This window comes from Tupaia chinensis, unplaced genomic scaffold, assembly GCF_000334495.1.
Source record: "Tupaia chinensis unplaced genomic scaffold, TupChi_1.0 Scaffold000511_1, whole genome shotgun sequence".
Taxonomy (NCBI): Eukaryota; Metazoa; Chordata; class Mammalia; order Scandentia; family Tupaiidae; genus Tupaia; species Tupaia belangeri.
In genome coordinates this window covers 2,864,002-2,881,998 of record NW_006160024.1, presented here as the reverse complement: position 1 = coordinate 2,881,998, position 17,997 = coordinate 2,864,002, and the positions used below count along the sequence as shown (strand labels likewise).

Below are 17,997 nucleotides of genomic sequence, written 5' to 3'. Positions count from 1 at the left end.
TACCATATAATCCATTAATACCACTCCTGAGCATTTACACAAAAGATAGAAAAACATTTTAAAAGACACTTACACATCCATGTTTACTGCAGCATTATTCACAATTGTGAAGACATAGAATCAACCTTAATGCCCCAAACCAGATTAGTGGAGTGAAAGAATGTGGCACATATATGCTATGGACTGCTACTCAGCCATAAAAGATAATGAGACCATGTCATGTATGAATATAAATAATTTAATGCTAAGCGAAGCTAGCCAAACTATGAAAGACAGACACTGTATGTCCCCACTCAATATATACTGAATGTCTACACTTTATGGCAGAAACTGAAAGATTAAAAGGTATCATAGCAGAGAAAGCAAGTATAGATACCAGAGACCATATAAAAGGGGGTGGATTGTTGGGGAAGAGAGGGAAGGGCTCAGGAAGAAAAAATAACAGACACAGGATTGGAAAGTTATTGTGTACAGTAATAGCTTTGACTTGCCTGATATGCAATGCATCTATGCTTAAGAACCCATGTTACATGCTACAAAGACATATAATAATTAAATGTAAGTAAAATATATATAATAAAAAAGACTTTAAAAATACAAAATGTAATTAACAAAATCACTTCATATATTTTCTACATATACAATATATTATATGACATATATTACATCTATTATTATTAAAATCTATTGTATTATCATACCTAATATATAAATATATTATTTTTATACTATAATATGTCACATGCTTATATTACTGAATTTAGTATATATAAATATTAATACATATGATTATAAATTGAATAACTGAAAATCATAATGCACATTTTTTATGTTTCCATAGAAAATTTATAAATTTGTAGTAAATAGTGACAAAACAAATATTAAGAAATTGCCAAAATTGATATTCTAGAGACAATTTTATCTGACTATAGGAAAAAGAGACATAACTACTTTTTTAAAGCCTCCAAATAATTTAACCACTTGTAAATTTAGAAATATTATTGTCTACAACCCACATTTTAAAAATACAATGGCTGAAACAGATTAAAGTGGAAATGAATGACAATCTTTTAAAAACTGCACCAAAATTACAGAATATATTCTGATATCTTTTGAATATCAACCAATAGCAACTTCTGGACTGGCCCCGTAGGATTGTGGTAGGCCCTGTGCACAGGGAGCCACATCTCACATGGTCAACTGTGCCTTGAGTTCCAGCCCTGCAGTTTGAGAAACATGACAAGAGCAGGTGCATGCATGTGTACCCAAAATCCTGACAGAACAGAAACATGTAAGAAAAAGGAGTGTGGAGAGACCTTGCCCCTTGGCCAGTGTTTTCAATCTCTGTATCTCTTTCTTTCTCTTTATCTCCCTTTGGCAAGCGTACACACCCTCTGGCAATAGAAGAAAAAAAAAAAGAAAGTTGGGAAATGAATGGGTACAAATTCCTAAAGAAGTGGAATTAGTGGAATTAGTCCAGACAATGTCAAAGGTGGCCAGATTCCTCCTCTGCCCTGCACTTAGGAGACGATATACCCCAGTTGGCCCAGAAGATCCTAGCTTATGACCAACAATCCATTGCAATAATTAATAGAGCCCTTTAACTCCCCTAAATATCCTGGTCACCACACAGCTATAGGGAAATTACTAACACAGGAAAAAGCAGAAGAGAAGCAGTTCTGCCTTTCTCATAGTAGGAATCATGAGAAATAGACACTTAGGAACTGCTGTCACCAGGAAAAAAAAAATGGAGACCAGCAGTTAATGTAATGGCTATGTCGCTGGACTCCCACGTAGTCGACCGCGGTTCGCATCTCGGACCCGGTGACTTAAAACTCACACCGGGCGCGTGTGCGTGCGTGCCCAAGATCCCGAGAGGAGAACGGAGGAGAAGGGATTGCGGCGTGGCCATTCCCCCTAGGGGATGATTCTTGCTTTCTGTCTCTCTGTCTCTCTCTGTCTGGCTGGCGAGCACACATGCCCTGTAGCAAAAACCTCTCCAAAAAAAAAATGAGCCCTGACAGCAGCATGGTCACTCACATGAGAGGGGGAGGTTGGAGCAATGCCTGCAGGGCCCTGGAGTCATCAAGGTGCAGGGAAATCTATACTTGTGTCCCCACATCGTACTCCAAAGTGTGGGGACAAGGGAAACTGTCATGAAAGTAAAGCTCAGGACAGGCCTACACAGATTAGGTAGTTTAGGAATCACCATATTGCAGAGAATAAAGTTTCCACTGACAGTCTGTAACAAGAAACCTTACTTCAAAAGATGGTAGGAGAAGGGACAAGATTTCACAATGAATATGTTCTCAATGAGTGGGAGCCATGTCAGTTTATGGTTTGTGAGTTCACAGGAAAAAAAAACACAAGAAACTCAGATACGTCCAACAGGGCAGGACACAGAGAGTTCTTCAGTCAAGTATGCACCTGAAATGTGCAATAAAACTTACAATATGATTTCTTTTTTTAAAAATGAGTTGTACCCATTTGTGACAGATACAGTGTGATTTTTATACTACTAGAATACAGTGGGTAATTACCGTACACATTAACTCAATTATTTATCATCACTTATATTGGAAATATTCAAAACTCTACCTTTCTGTTACTTTGATGTACCCAGCAAATAGTTGTCACATATATTTTCTTCACTGTATTTTATAAAAAATTCTTCTTCCAATCTATCAGCAGTTTTATTTCTGTTCATCAACATTCCTCTCTTTCCCCTCGTCCTTCCCAGCCCATACAGGATGATTCCAGTGAATGAAGTTCTGCTTGTCCCATCCCAGTAGTGAGGCTTGGGGGGAACCCAGGTTTAGGAACATATTACCCATCCCAATAATCCTACTGCTACATTTTAGAAATGAGAGACCTAATGTCAGCCTACTTTGCAAACTATAAAAATCCCTATAAATACAAGGAAACGATATTATGATCAGGATATTCCATTAAAGTCATTCCATTTATAGCAGAACAACTAAGATGACAACATTTTTAACGCACAAATGTAACTGCTCATAGGATTCGGTGGTATGCTTTAGGTAAAGTCATCATAGGCAACAGCAGCTCTTTACCAAGTTAGCACCAGAATATGTAACTTTACGGAGGCATCAACCAAGCCTGGTGGAGGTTGGTGGTGGTGTTAGGGTGTGTGCGTGTGTGGGGGGGTGGGGTTCAGCTTGCGTTTACTCTTGTTGCTAGAACTTCTTTATCTGCTTCTTCTTGTCAGGATCCAAAACCCACAATACAGGGCAACACATACAAAAACCCAGAGACCTGGATTTAAAATAAAAAAGACATCATCCTCGTTTCTTATGCGGAGTGTTATTAGCAAGTGTGCCAAGTAGAACCTTCTGTACTACTTTTGCAGTGGTGCCACATCTTAGCACATGGCTGTGGGCAAGGTCATATGTCTCCAGGACACTATCCACAAAGCCTGGTCCAGCACTTGGATTCCTACACCCATGTATTGAAAGGCAGAAAGATACCCTTAGGTGAGAAGCCCCAGCAACAGATTCTCCTTAGGCTAAGATTTATGCTTCCTCTCCATTTAACCTGGTTTCTGAAAATTGCACATGGTTGTGGACACTCTGCCCATTCTCCTTGTGAAAAAAGTCTGTATGGCAAAGTTCATCTCAGAAGCAATTTGAGGGCTAGAGATGGAGGAAACAAAAGCAAGATTCTCCCACTTGGGAGCAACCTCCAGTTCCAAACTGACATTACTTCAGTATAGTTAACTGAAATTCAGTGGTGTTGATCGTCCCCAGTTCTTGGGTAAGGATGAGAGGACATTCTCCTTTGGAGCCGGCAGAAAGGAACCATCGAGGGAAGGCCACAGACTCAAAGGTGGAGATACTGCCACTCCGATTGTGGTAGAAGAGAAAGGGTAACACAGGGTTGGACTGGTTATGCAAGTCCATTATGTTCTGTTCCTGAAGGAGAAGGACCCCAGAGATAAACATAATTAATTGGATTACTGATCTTTACACACTGTTTTTTGTTTTGTTTTGTTTTGTTTTGTTTTATTTTGTTTTGTATTCACAATACCATTCCCATTATAAGTATGCCTGGAGATCTCTGTTTCATAATATGGTATTAAAAACCACACACTAGTCCTGCCTCAGTGGCACAAGCAGTAGAGCATTGTTGCACAAGGCTGGAGCCATGTGGGAGGCCCAGATTCAGATCCTGGAACAATCTGAAACAAGCTGGCTGCAGTGGTGTGCACCTGTAATCCTAGCTACTTGGGAGGGTGGGACAGAGGATGACAACACTGACACCTTGTCAAAATTCTCTCTCTCTTTCTCCACTCTCTCTGTTACAAAAAAATACCCCAAATACTTTTATACATGTTAAGATTATGGTTGAAACAGGGCACACATTTCAATGTTTCTTAACATGAGGCTCTGAAAGCAGATGTTGACATGAAAGGTTTGAGGAAGACAAAGCACTGCTTTAACCATTACCAGCTGCTCCCCCAGCCCATCACTGCATGGCCCTGTTTTCTGAACTCACCATGAGCTGCAGCATGGGCTGCTCCCCGACCTTCCTACAAGATAGGCAGAGCTCTGGTTCCTTCAGTCCCAGGTAGATGGGATTCCCTCTGTCTTTCTCAAGAGTCTCCAGGTTCTTGCATGGGATTAAGGTAATAGTGACTGGCAACAGGAAACAGAAAATGGCCTTCAGTTGCCATTTCACAGGCAGCGTGTCTGAGCCAGTGTTTTAAAGGCTGTAATCTGCTGACGTACAGTGGTCACCCTGCCACCTGTCACCTCACCGGACACCCATCCTACCATTAGATAAGTCATACATGAGAAAAGTCAGCCTTCATGTATTAAAAACTGGTCTTCTCATAGAGGCCATTCTTTCATCTTAGTCTTACTCCTAAAAATTGCACAGAAAAGTCTTCTACCATTTTCCACAGACCTCTTCTTCTGCCTCCCCTGGGCCTTCTCTCTCTGACTTCATGACCCTGTCACAGAACAGGCCTAAAATCACCCTATATTCACTACCGCCCTGAGATGTTCTTCTCTGCAGATATGCCAGTCAACAAGCCTCCATGAGATTTAAGGCTGACCACAGACACACAAAAGGACTGGACAAAGGGGACTCCACAGACCTGACCACTCACCTGGAACCGTGTGCTGCTTCCTTGGGACTGCTGTGAGGGTCTTTCCCTGAAGGACCCATACCCGATGACTGCTATCCTGAATATCCCCCACAAGAGGTTGAATCCGGGCTAATTCTATACAGAAAGTAAAAATACAAATAGGTAAGAATGAGGGCACAGAACATCCCCTCCTCCAATTTTTTGTGCTTTCTTGGGCATCTTTACCATTTCTTGGCATGATGGTGGTATTTTAACACCACCAAGGCGTGAGGTCACCTATGTGAAGACTGACTCCAAGAGAGGACCTGCATCAATAAGAAGTCACAGTTGAACCTGGGTCTGAAGAAGGGCTGGTGACCAGCCTAACAGTGACCCTGTCAGAAATCTATACTCCCAAAACTCACCTGCCTGCTTATCTTCTTGTACACAGCCTACCTCTTGGTAGAATCAACCTTACATAAGAATCCTGCTCAGGATTAGACACAAAGCCCTAAGATGACAGAGAGTGCCAAAGCTAGAGATCCAGAAGGATCTCCCCAGACTTCCCAGCTAAGGGCCTCATCCATAAGCTATTCGAAGAGAACTTAGCTTCTGTTTCCCTGCCTCTACCACTCACAGGTGTTTGGATAAGCTCTACCAGGACCTTGGCCTTTTATCCTCATGGGAAAGGAAGGCGTTCTCACTGGGGCTGGGATTTCCTGGCACTCTGGGTATTGGCTGGTTTCTGGTGCCAGAAGATTAGATGAATCATATACAAATAAATGTCAACCATAGAACAGCTATGATTTATCCAAACAGCCTGAAAAGGAAGTCATACTAAGCTTTTAAGAGCAACAACCAGGAAATATATTCACAGAAACTGAGTTTAAGGGAAAAAAACATGTATACACACACACACACACACACACACACACACACACATATGACTGCTCTTCATAATTGGGAGATACCCTAGTAGGTGCAAGGTGCAAGGTAGACTGAGGAGAAGAGTTTCCTAAGCCCTGTGCGGCTTCTAACCACTCCTGGTCTTCAGTCACCGTATTCTCTGCGAGTCTCAGGAAAAGACTGACCTCAGTCAATCTTCCTCCAGCTTCTCAGAGCCTTTGTGCTGGCAGTCCTGTTCTGAAGTGAGGCCAGTTCCTGAGCACCCTATCTTGTCAGTGTATTCTAGATCACCTCATGTTCTCTCCCAACTCGTCTTTCCTTCCTTACAGCCTTTACCAGTCCATGGTCACTCTGGAGGAGGAGCTCTTCTGCTTAGGAAATGTTCATTGTAAAAAAAAAAAAAAAAAAAAAAAACCTGAAAATCCAGATTAGCAAAACTGAGAAATGTGCATGCTTGTCTGCATGCTTGTCTTTTGTGACGATACCATCAGAAAACCAATGAAAATACACATATACATAAATATGTAAATACAAACACTGTTTTAGTCCATTTAGTGTTGCAATAACAGCATTCCTGAGCCAGGACAAATTATGAAGCAAAGAGATTTACTTGGCTTGGTACCACCAGTTGGCGTAATGGCTTTGTCGCTGGACTCCCACGTAGTTGACCGTGGTTCAAGTCCCAGATCCAGTGGCTTAAACTCACTCCAGGTGCATGTGCATGTGTGCCCAATATCCTGAGAGGAGAATGGAGAAGGGATTGCAGCCTGGCCATTCCTCCTGGGGGGGAGGGTGATTTCTCGCTTTCTATCTCTCTGTCTCTGTCTTTCTGGCAAGCGCACGCACCCTATAGCAAAAACCTCTCAAAAAAAAAAAAGAGAGAGAGAGAGAAGTTTACTTGGCTCATAATTCTGTGGGCTAAAAAAATCAAGATTCTCCAGCCATATTTGGTGCCTTCTGGTAAAGCCTCATGATTCATCACAGCATGACAGAGAAGCAGAAATGCAAGAGTCCTTGTGCAAATTGACACCAATGTCTGGGCTCATGTTATAACAACCCACTCACATCCATAGAACCTAAATCACTCCCATGAGGAAGAAATTAATTCACTCACGTGGATTCTCTCACTTTGTTCAAACAAAGCCCAATATGACTTCCCAGCTAAGGGCCTCCACCAGGCGTGGTTAGAAGCTGCACAGGGCTTAGGATACCCTTCTCCTCCTCAGGTATTGTCACAGAAGACAAATCCTCTCTTCTAACTCTTTTGAAATTTACACTAAATTATTATTAATTATACTTACTCTATTATGCTATAGTCCTCTAGAAATGATTACACTTATCTTCTTAAACTCTTGTATCTATTAACCAAGTTCTCCCATCTCCTTCCCAACTTCTTGTGTCCACCATTTTATGTTCCACTTCTGAGGGATTATATCTGTTAGCTTGTACTAATGAGTGGGAACATGCAGTATCTGTCTTTCAGCAACTGACTTATTCCAGTAGGACTCACCTTTTAAAAGTTCCATCAAATATGAATAATAACATCACAACTTTGAATAACTATATAGTAGTTCACTATATAGATGCAATACCCTTTATTTATCCAGATCCATCATTACTGGTTCTTTATGTTGCTTTGCTTCATTTTGTGTCTTTTGAAATTCATGTCGTAATAAACTTCTTTGTATTGATATCTTTGCTCATGTGTCTGATAATGCCTTTAGAAAATTAAGTCTACCTTTTTTGCTATCTGCAATTTTATAATTAATCCTTCTTAAACACCTAGTCAATAAAATAATATGTCGTAAAATAAGTAAAGTAATTTTTAAAATATTATTATACTTTCTAATTGACATGTGGAAGTTGTACATACTCATGAAAACAGTGTGGTTTTTCAGTACATGAATACAACGTGCCATGATCAAATAAAGGCCATAAAAGGTCAACTCAAATATTTATCACCACATGTTGTGAAAATTCAAAATCATCTCTTCTAACTCTTTTGAAATATACATTAAATTATTATTAATTATACTTACTCTACTATGCTAGAGTCTTCTAGAACTGATTGCACTTATCTTCTTAAACTCTTGTATCTATTAACCAAGTTCTCCCATCTCCTTCCCAATTTCTTGTATCCACCATTTTATGTTCCACTTCTGAGGGATTGTATCTGTTAGTTTGTACTAATGTGGAGGAGTCCGACCCGGTGAGGCCCCAGCATCTGTCTGAGCCCCCCGACCTTTGAGCTCCGCTTCCGGTCGGATCAACACATTGGCAAGGCCACTGTTGTATGCCACCCGTCCCCCCACCCCACCCCTGACCTAGGAACAAAGCTTGGGTCCACTCAACATGTTCAGCAAGGCTGCTTGTTGTACACTCCAGAGACTGTAGCCTTGCTGGGAAGCGACCTCCCTCTGACTCCCCAACATACTACTATAAAAGAATTACATAGCTCTCTTATACATCCTGAGTATACGATAAAATCTTCCGGGAAGTCCCCCGACCACTCCCCTTTGCTCTGACCACCTACTGTCAATTACAATGCTTCACTCCAGCGGTCACAATGGAGGATGTGATAAAGTCACATCTAGGCAGCAATCTTCCTGACCTTTGGAAGGCCCAGGGCACTCCTGCCCCACTATGGCTAATGTTCCAACAAGATACATAACAGTGGAGCCACAGGCACAATAGAATGCCACATACTCATCTTAAAAGTTCCTCATTAACTCCTTAGTCACTTTACCGCCAGTTGAAAAGGCTGTCCCCGCCCTTACCTAGCAAACAGTAAGTTTTACCCCTTTAAGATATATTAGGGTTCCTTGAATTAAGTTTTAGATCCCTATACAATTATATAAGTTCCATTCTTTATTAAGATCCATAAAAACTAATATCCATGCTTGAGATTTTTTTTTCTCAGCACCATTCCCGGTAATCACAAGATGGCTGCTGTGCCGCATCAGCTAATAATCATCTCTGCTTGATGAAGCCACTTTCCCGAAACTGCATTCCATGGAGACCCACCTACATCAAAGGAACAATTGCGAAACTACACTAGACCCACCTTTAATCCAATCCTGAATGGAACTTTTGTACCTTATTGTTAAAAACTTTATGGGCTGATAATTGAAACACATAGCCCCTCTCCCATTTACTTGCATGTATCACATTTTCAATAAAAACACACGATGATTCCTAGCAGTGGTCACTCCTCAGAGAGTGATCTTTGAGGGGTTACCGGCATAGTACGTGCATGAAAAGGCACCGAGGCCTTTGTCTTCTGTTCACCTGCGCTGCCTCCGTAGAGTCAACCCACCCCCGCAGAGGCTGGACCCCGGCACTAATGAGTGGGAACATACAGTATCTCTTTCAGCATCTGGCTTATTCCACTAGATTATTTTCCCCATGTTTGCCCACATTGTTGCAAATGACAAAATCTTGTCCTTTTATGGCTGAATAGTATTCCATTAGTATATATACTACATTATTTTATCCACCTGTCAATTGATGGACATGCAGGTTGATTCTATATATTAGCTACTATAAGTAGTGTTGCAATAAACATGGGAGGTCAGGGCTACCTCTGAGGCTTGGTGATTAAGGCAGCTGGATCCCACATGGCCAGCCATGAAGCCATGAGTCCCAAATCCAGCATCTTAAGAAATAACACTGGGCATGTATTTCTGCATCTAAAATCCCCCCCAAAAAAGGAGAGATAGAGACACAGGGATGTAGTATGACCATCTGCATAGGGACTATTTTCTCCTCTCCTTCTTTTTCTTTCTGTCTCTCTGTCTCTGGTGATTGCTTGTGCCCTCAAGAAAAAAAAAAAATTCGGTAACTTGGGTTTGTAGGTATCACCTCAAAATATTGATTTCCTTTCTTTGAATATATACCTGGCTATGAAACTATTGGATCATAGATAGTTTGTATTTAGTTTTTTGAGAAATCTCAATACTACTTTCTGTCATGGCTATATAATTTACATTGACATGAATAGTGCATGAGAATGCCTCCCTCTCCACCCCTTCGAGAGACTTGTTATTCCTTAGTTTTTTGATAACTACCATCCTAACTGAGGCAAGGTGATACTTCATTGGGACATTTGGTAAAGCCCAGGACTCACCCAGCAATGGGGGCCCTCTGCAAATGGGATTGGGGGTCTGTTCAATGGGCATTTTCTCAGAAGCCTCCCCTTTACCACCAAGTTGCAAGAAAAGCATCTTCTCTGTGTAGGAATTGAAAAACCAAGATTCCACACTGTCTCTGGTCCAGGTTAACAATATAATCTTTCCCCTGAGAGTATCTCAACCCCATTTAAAGTTCTGTAAATTCCAAAGGAAGGGCCTCTAAAGCTATCATTTAACCTAAAGAGGAACAATACTACCAGATGCCAAATGTGAACATCAAAAGTTCATCAAAAACTTCTGTTATTCATTCTCCTGAGGAGGGAAATGTTCAGAGACATCCTTCATTGCAATGCAACTCTGATCGAAATGCATAAATTAAAATGGACTTAAAGACACAAATTATCCATGAAAATTTCGTGTTATCCAGTATCTGTTTTTTTAGTTGACCTAACATAAAGTCAAATCAAAACATTAAAAAATGTATTTAATTTTGACAAGAAATGACCTCAAATGCACAAAATTTGATGATTATTAAGACCAAACTTCTTCAAGGTGTTTTAATGTGTTCAAAACTAGACAAAACATAAAAAGAAAACCACGGGGCATGGAAGAATCCTATCATTCATATAATGTTATCAAGAATGTAAAAAACAAAATTTCTCTGCTCTGTTGCAGAGAATCCACAAAGGAGTGTCAGGGGATTCTTAGAAACAGTAGGTTGCTGCTGATGATGTGTATAATGTCTTTGTCTTGACCAATATGCATGGTAATTGTGCTGGAAAAAGAAATGTTATACACTATAAAGATATATGTGACTAAATGTAATATAAAAAATAAAATGAATAATGAAAAAAAGAAACAGTGGGATGGCTTGATGCTGCCTACATCCATAAGGCCCATAACAGAAAACCACATGAATATGATGAACACAGAGCTTCATGGGTATTGAGAACCATAGGTTCTTCCATCTGTGGTCAGAGATCCACACAAATACTCATGCACAACATAGAAAAGGATAGAATAAGATATCCTTTGATTCTCAAGTATTTCTAAACATGCCTAAGAGTCATAGGGAGGAGTTGGATCTAGGGATTTTCCCCAACTCTATAGATTCAGAATTAGTCTTAGCAATTATGTCAGTACAGTTACTGTAACTCTCTTACATTTCTCCAGGCTGGAAAAACAGGGAAGGGCAAATTCCCTGCACGTGGAATGCAGGCATACTCAGCAATTGACCAGGGCAGTGCAGCCCTAGATTTTGTCTGGCCTGATATAGTCTCTTTTGACTGGCTGAATCACCATAGCTTAGCCTCTAACAATGTCCAACCTACTCTAAACCAGGAAAGAAACATTGTCTAGGTGTTCAGCTTTGACGAATCTGTATGACACACTCTGGGCAGAATCAAGTGCTCACTTTGCCTGATTGTGACGTATTCATGAATTGAGCTATTTGGGTGTCCACAGAAATATGGTCTTCCTGGACTCAGGAGGAAGAAGATTCTGTTTTCATCACAGACTTTGTTACTGGGAAGGACAGAGACTGAGGCAGACTCTTCAATCTGGGCTTGAAAAATGAGATTGATATCAAGGGTTAGAAGCACTCAACTGTATAAATAAAATATTTTTTTCTCTTTAAAAATAGAAAGTGAGACCAGCAGATGTTATATTAGCTATGTTGCTGGACTCCCATGTAGTTGACTGTGGTTCGAGTCCTGGACCAGGTCGCTTAAACTCATGCTGGGTGCCCAAGATCCTGAGAGGAGAATGGAGGAGAAGGGATTGTGGTGTGGCCATCCCCCCCAGGGGTGTGATTTTTCGCTTTCTGTCTCTCTGTCTCTCTCTGTCTTTCTGGCAAGTACACACCCCCTGTATCAAAAACCTCTTCAAAAAAAAAAAAAAAAGAGAGAGAGAGAGAAAGAAGAAGAAAGTAAAGATGCCATGACTTCTGGTTTGACTAAACTCTCCTGGATTTCCTATGTCGCCTCCTTCATAAAAACTCAGCCCCTGCATCAGTGAAAAAAGAATAATGTTTTTAGATGAAATTGGGACACAGAATTATACTATTTTAATGTTTTATCAAAATAATACATGTTCTAAAATGTCCGAATTGAAAAATTCAAAATTACAAAAACAGTATTGTCCATGTCTTGTCTCTCAACTTTCCCCTTTCCTGAGGCAACCACTTCCTTTCTTTAAACCCAATCCCAGATCCAGTTGGGAAAGACATTCTCTATACCAGAGGTATGATATTCATTCCAGGGACTCAACGCCTTTCACTATAGTTAGTAGATGTCCCCCAAAATTCACTTGTTGGTTAATTGACATCCAATACAACAGTGTTGAGAGGTAGGACCTTTAAAAAGTGATTAAGTCATGGGACTTTCCCCTCACACATGAACCAAAGTACGTGTTGCAGGAGTACGATAGTTTTTATCAAGTGGGTTCCTGATCAAAAAGATGAGTTAAGCCCCTTCCACTCTCTCTCATCCATGAGTTTGCTCTATTGTCCCTTCTCACTTCTTCCATGGGATAACTCTGTAAAAAATACAGGCATCATTGATATTACCCTTCTCAGCTGCTAAGATTCTGAGGTAAATTTTTTTTCTTTATAAATTGCCTAGTCTGTGGTAGTCTGTTTTTGCAAAAGATAATCTACTAGACATCACCTTCCTGGTAGAACTCCAATCCAGTGATGTGTTTTTCACGGCCCTTGGTCTATACCTCTTTCTAATTCATTTGTAAAGGGACATCAGGTCATATAAATAAAAACATGAAAATATTTCTGTTCTTTACTCTTTTTTTTTGCTTTGCTTTTCTTCTTTTGTAATTCAATTTTAGATTTTGCTATAGTGACTCACTTTCCTAACTACCAGGTCCTGTAACAACCTTCCAGTCAAGGTGGCATAATTTTATTATTACCTTTTCATAACAAGAGCTTTCAGAACGGTGGGGAGGCATGGGTGGGATCCTATTTACTTTTCTCATTTACTAGGCCTAGTGCTGGTATGTTGGAAATAAAAGCAAGGGTAGGAAAGATAGAGTTCTTCTTATGGCACTTACACTTATGGGAATGTAGAGGGAGGTGTTTCCGCATCCTCTGGTAGGCGCCATTTTCATCTGCTTCAGTAAGTGGTACTTACAGTTTTTCAGAGTGTGGCCATCAGTGTCACCCTGCCTCTACTTGTCATTAAACATTTCCAGATGGAACTGAATAGTTCTCAAGCTTAAATTATTTTTAAGGTTGGACATTTTATTACTTGCCATTTTGATCTTTGGGAGAACACTTCTGCCAACCTCTAGAGTAAGAAGAGCTAGAGTATGGAGTAAGAAGCCTCAGTCTTTCTACACTCTTAATCATCTCAAAGTTCTCAGTCAGGATGGGAGTTACTGCCTACTTCTTCCAGGAATGTGATCCCAGTCTCTCTACACTCTACTGATTCAGAGAATGCTAGAGTCCTCCATATTCATCAGTCTCTAGAATAGGGGCCCCACTTTGGTGTACTCATGTCAGTCTCCCTAGAACTCTTTCATTGTAATCTGCCCTGGCCAGTGAGTAAGTGTTAGCCTATGGGTATTTAGATACCATAGCCATCCAGTTTAGAAAAAGCTCCCAATCTCTCTGCCAGTTTGAATGACTCTCTTGGGATGTTCCATCCTGGATTTGAGACAGGAGAGTATCCTTTGCCCTTCTCCATGAGGTGAGGAGGAATTTGCCTGTCCCTACAAATGATGCTTTTCCTACAAAGAAGCCCACTTCTTTCTCTCTTCCCAGGCTCCCTCTTCTTCATGGCATGCTCCATTCATTCATTTACTTAGTAAATGTTTATAAATTCTCATGAATTTATAATATATAATATGAATATATGAATATATATATGAATATAATATATGAATATATATATATATATATATTTTGGAGAGGTTTTTGCTATAGGGAGCATGCGTTCGCCAGACAGACAGAGAGAGACACAGAGACAGAAAGAGAGAAATCACCCCCCGGGGGGATGGTCATGCCGCAATCCCTTCTCCTCCATTCTCCTCTAGGGATCTTGGGCATGCACGCACACGTGCCCAGCTTGAGTTTTAAGCCACCGGGTCCGGGACTCAAACCGTGGTCGACTACGTGGGAGTCCAGCGACATAGCCATTACACTAACTGCTGGTTCCCAAGGCGCAGTTCCAGATATTGAAGGCACAGTTCTCTAATGTCATAACACCCCATGGAGCTCCCATTCTCATAGCGAAGTCAATAAAGATATCCTCAGCAATTGACACAAATATATGAAAAAAATAATCTAGCAGAATGAAGGTCTAAAGCATAAATAAGAGGTTGTTACATAGATACGGCACTCTGAGAGTATCTCATTTAGAGGTTGGGTCTTCCACAAATGCATGGAAGAAGTGAGGGAGTACCCACATGATGAACTGGGGAGGCCCATTCCTGCAGAGGCCAGGAGAGTCCCAGTATGGATGCACTTACAGGTAAGAGAATTAGTAGGGCCCCAGTGGAGCTAGAGCAAAGGAATCAGATGGGAAGGAAAGAAGGCATGATGGGAAGACCAGAGGGACATATCACCTGGGCCTATAGGGCCATGGTGAGAGCTTTGGATACTATTCTGGGCATAAATTGAAGCCATTACAGGGTTATTTTGTTTGCTCATTTGCTTTTGTTTTAGAGAGAGATTTTTGCTATATGGTGTGTACTCTCACCAGAAAGTGAGAAATCATCCTCCAGGGGGTGGGGAGGGATGGCTATGCCACAATCCCTTCTCCTCCATTTTCCTTTCAGGATTTTGGGCACACATGCAGTGTGAGTTTTAAGCTCCCAGGTTCAGAACTCAAACCATAGTCAACTATGTGTTAGTACAGCAATGTTACTATTACCCCATCTGCTAGACTCCATTACAGGATTATTAACAGACAAGTGATAGGACCATATTGATGTGTTTGATCATGGTCCCTGCTGGGAGGACATTTAACTCTAAGGAGTTTAGAGTATGTTGCAATCCTCTGGATAGGAGAGCTCATGATGGATTTCAGAGAGTGAAAACAAAAGCTTTTAAGAATTGTATGAAAGTAAATCTTGGCATAGAGTGAGTGGGGAGTTTTAAAATGTAAGACCAACCAAAATATTGAGTCACCAAAAATATCCTGACCATATTTTTCTACACTTTTCCATGCGAAAAAAAAATGCATCACAACTTTTCTGACAACCCAATACTAGGTTTCAGGAGTGACAATTTCATTTCATTACCATGTGGAGCTGAGTCTGATTCCTAATTCAATTTAAGAAGCCACAAGATCTCCAAAGTCTCTCCTGCTATGTGAGTCTCCTCTCCTGGACACATTCAATGTCCACAACTACACACATGTTTCAGCTTACACAGCGTGCAGGGGACAATAATCCAGAGGAAGCACATATCATAGTGGTCCACAGCAGAGACCTGGTTGATTTCTTCCTAATGGTGTGACCATGGGTAAGATTTTTCACTTCCTGGGGCCTTGTTTTCTTAAATCTATGATAAAGTTTAACAGCCCTTAAAGAATTGTTGTGTATGCCTGCAGATGCCCTGCTAGTTAAGACACTGAACTCCCACATGGCAGACCATAGTTCGAGTCTGGACCTGGCAGCTTGACACTCACACTGGGTGTATTAATGTGCATGCCCAAATCTCAAGAGAAGGGATTTCTGTGTGACCATCCCCACTGAGGAATGATATCTCATTTTCTCTTCTACTGTCTCTCTCTCTTTTTCTGGCATGTACATGCTTCCTATAGCAATATATATATATATAAGATTTGTAAAATTATATGAGTAAAGCTCTTACAATTGTATCCAAAAAATAAATAAACTCTCAATTTTTGTACACTATGAATGTGTGATTTGCTCAGGATCACTTAAGAATGGGGCTATAAACTCATGCAGTTCATTGAGTGAAGAGAGGCACAATTCTATCCCCAAACCAATCCAGAAAAGATATTTTCTTCTTAATTCAGCATGTAGTCTCACCTGCATTTCCTTACTGTCGTTTCCGGGTATTTTCTTTCACTTGTTTCTCAAGGTGCCCAGATTAGTCATACTGAACCTCTGTGTCAGGCCAGCCAACTTTCTGCCAGAGTGGACACACCCACAACCACAAGATATAACCCTTCCTTGCTTATTAAAATGTTCAAAAGTTCTGGACCAGAATCCCAGAGCCCTTGGATGTAATTATTGCCTTAACTTTGAACTCAAGGACAAGCTCATCTCCAAAGGTAACTTCTGCTGCTGAGAAGCTATGTATGGAGAGCCTCATACCACCACTGCATCTAAAGAGGAGGTGTCTTGAGGTTGTGTCTTTAAGTACTGGCAATTGGGGGGGGGGCTGGGGCTATTTATAAAGGTGACTGATGGTGATTTTTCCTTGTTTAGAAATAACTATTGAATCAGGCACTGAAATTCTAAAGGCAGGTAGCATTGTGAACAACTGAGTCTCATGATCTTCTTGGGGGAAATTCTGGTATCCTAACCAGCAGTCCAGAGGCAGCCATCCCCAGATTGGAAAAATACATCATTGCGCCATGTACAGGTTTCTTCACAAAGATGCCTCTTTTGATGAGGGATAAAGAGTGATGGGAGTAGGACCAGCAGTTAGCATAATGGCTATGTCGCTGCACTCCCATGTAGTCGACCGCGGTTCGTGCCCCGGACCCGGTGGCTTAAAACTCATGCCAGGCGCGTGTGCGTGAATGCCCAAGATCCCGAGAGGAGAATGGAGGAGAAGGGACTGTGGCGTGGCCATCCCCCCCAGGAGGTGATTTCTCACTTTCTGTCTCTCTGTCTTTCTCTGTCTGGCAAGCGCACGCACCCTATAGCGAAAACCTCTCCAAAAAAAAAAAAAAAGAGTGATGGGAGTCAGACAGGCAGTTAATTAGAGATGCTCATCTTGAAGTTGGGAAAAGTGGTGACTTACCACTAACCTCCTTCCTCAAAACCCTGAGATTCAGAGTACTAGAAGGTATCTGTGGTGATCCTCTTCAAATTTCTAAAATTCTAGATATGATGGAAAACAATATTCCAATACCATCTGAGACTGGAGAACCAGGACTACACCAGCCATAATAGAGAAGAGAGATTTATTTGGAATTTGCTGGCTTCAAAATATATTCTCCCCATCCTTACTCTCAAATATGCATCTGAGACAGGGCGTAATGATACATCTCTCTCTACGTAAAGAAGTGTACAACCAGTTTTTCTTCTCTTCCCTCGCAGGACCAGCTGCTGACAGTTTCCTCATCACCATCTGATTTACCTTGTCTTCATCACAGACAGCTCCAAAACCATCATGGCCACCCCACAATGTAAGTGGTGACTCCAATGCCAGCCAAGAAGTAGCTCCGCCCAACCTCACCAAGTAACCACATACGAGGGCCCTATCATTTGTTCAGCAATATATGTATGGGCTCCTGAAAAGGTACCCAGAACTCTGCATTTTACAATATCAAGGCATTCAATTCTTTTCTTATTATCTGTATTTAGAATTATTTGACTTGATAAAGGTGATCATGAGAAAAACAACTTAATGACCAAGTTAAACTTGGGGGTTTTGTTGGTAGTCAAAAATGTCAATCACTAAAAGATAAGTGACTAATATTGCTAGAAAAAGAGCTGATTCTTGAGTATCTCTTTTGGGGCCATGGATGTAAGTTCCCCTTGCCAATACATATGTGTGTGTGCGTGTATATATATATATATATAAAAATATATATATACACACACTCATACACATTCAGATGCTTTGACCCCCAAACCAGCCCAGACCTATTTGCTCCCTTTCTCCAATATCCACTCTTTCTTTTTTTTTTTTTTTGAGAGGTTTTCGCTTTGGGGCAT

At 40.9% G+C, this 17,997-nt stretch overlaps 2 protein-coding genes across 2 annotated transcripts in view; one reads left to right on the top strand and one right to left on the bottom strand.

The window, feature by feature from the left end:
- Positions 1-3,719: 3,719 nt before the first annotated feature.
- On the bottom strand, positions 3,720-13,236 carry LOC102490518 (interleukin-36 alpha). The gene is made up of 6 exons (XM_027775005.1): positions 13,186-13,236; positions 11,540-11,684; positions 10,122-10,223; positions 5,132-5,245; positions 4,516-4,655; positions 3,720-3,932 (listed from the first exon to the last, which is right to left on the bottom strand). Exons 1-6 carry the CDS (start codon positions 13,234-13,236, stop codon positions 3,720-3,722), a joined length of 765 nt encoding a protein of 254 aa, XP_027630806.1.
- A 1,354-nt stretch (positions 13,237-14,590) lies between these two features.
- LOC102490083 (interleukin-36 beta) overlaps positions 14,591-17,997 on the top strand; it is a 19,955-nt gene continuing 16,548 nt past the window's right edge. Inside the window, exon 1 of the mRNA XM_014590941.1 lies at positions 14,591-14,606. Coding sequence (XP_014446427.1) covers positions 14,591-14,606 — 16 coding nt within the window. The remainder of the gene's footprint in view (positions 14,607-17,997) is intronic.

What these genes read in the sequence shown, in the direction of transcription:
- LOC102490518 (XM_027775005.1), bottom strand. Translation starts at nt 13,236, where the DNA reads ATGGCGCCTACCAGAGGATGCGGAAACACCTCCCTCTACATTCCCATA. An exon ending in ATACGTCACAATCAGGCAAA is followed by an intron (nt 10,224 to 11,539) that starts GTGAGCACTTGA and finishes ATTCCTACACAG; the next exon opens with AGAAGATGCTTTTCTTGCAA. An exon ending in GAAGCAGCACACGGTTCCAG is followed by an intron (nt 4,656 to 5,131) that starts GTGAGTGGTCAG and finishes TCCTGTTGCCAG; the next exon opens with TCACTATTACCTTAATCCCA.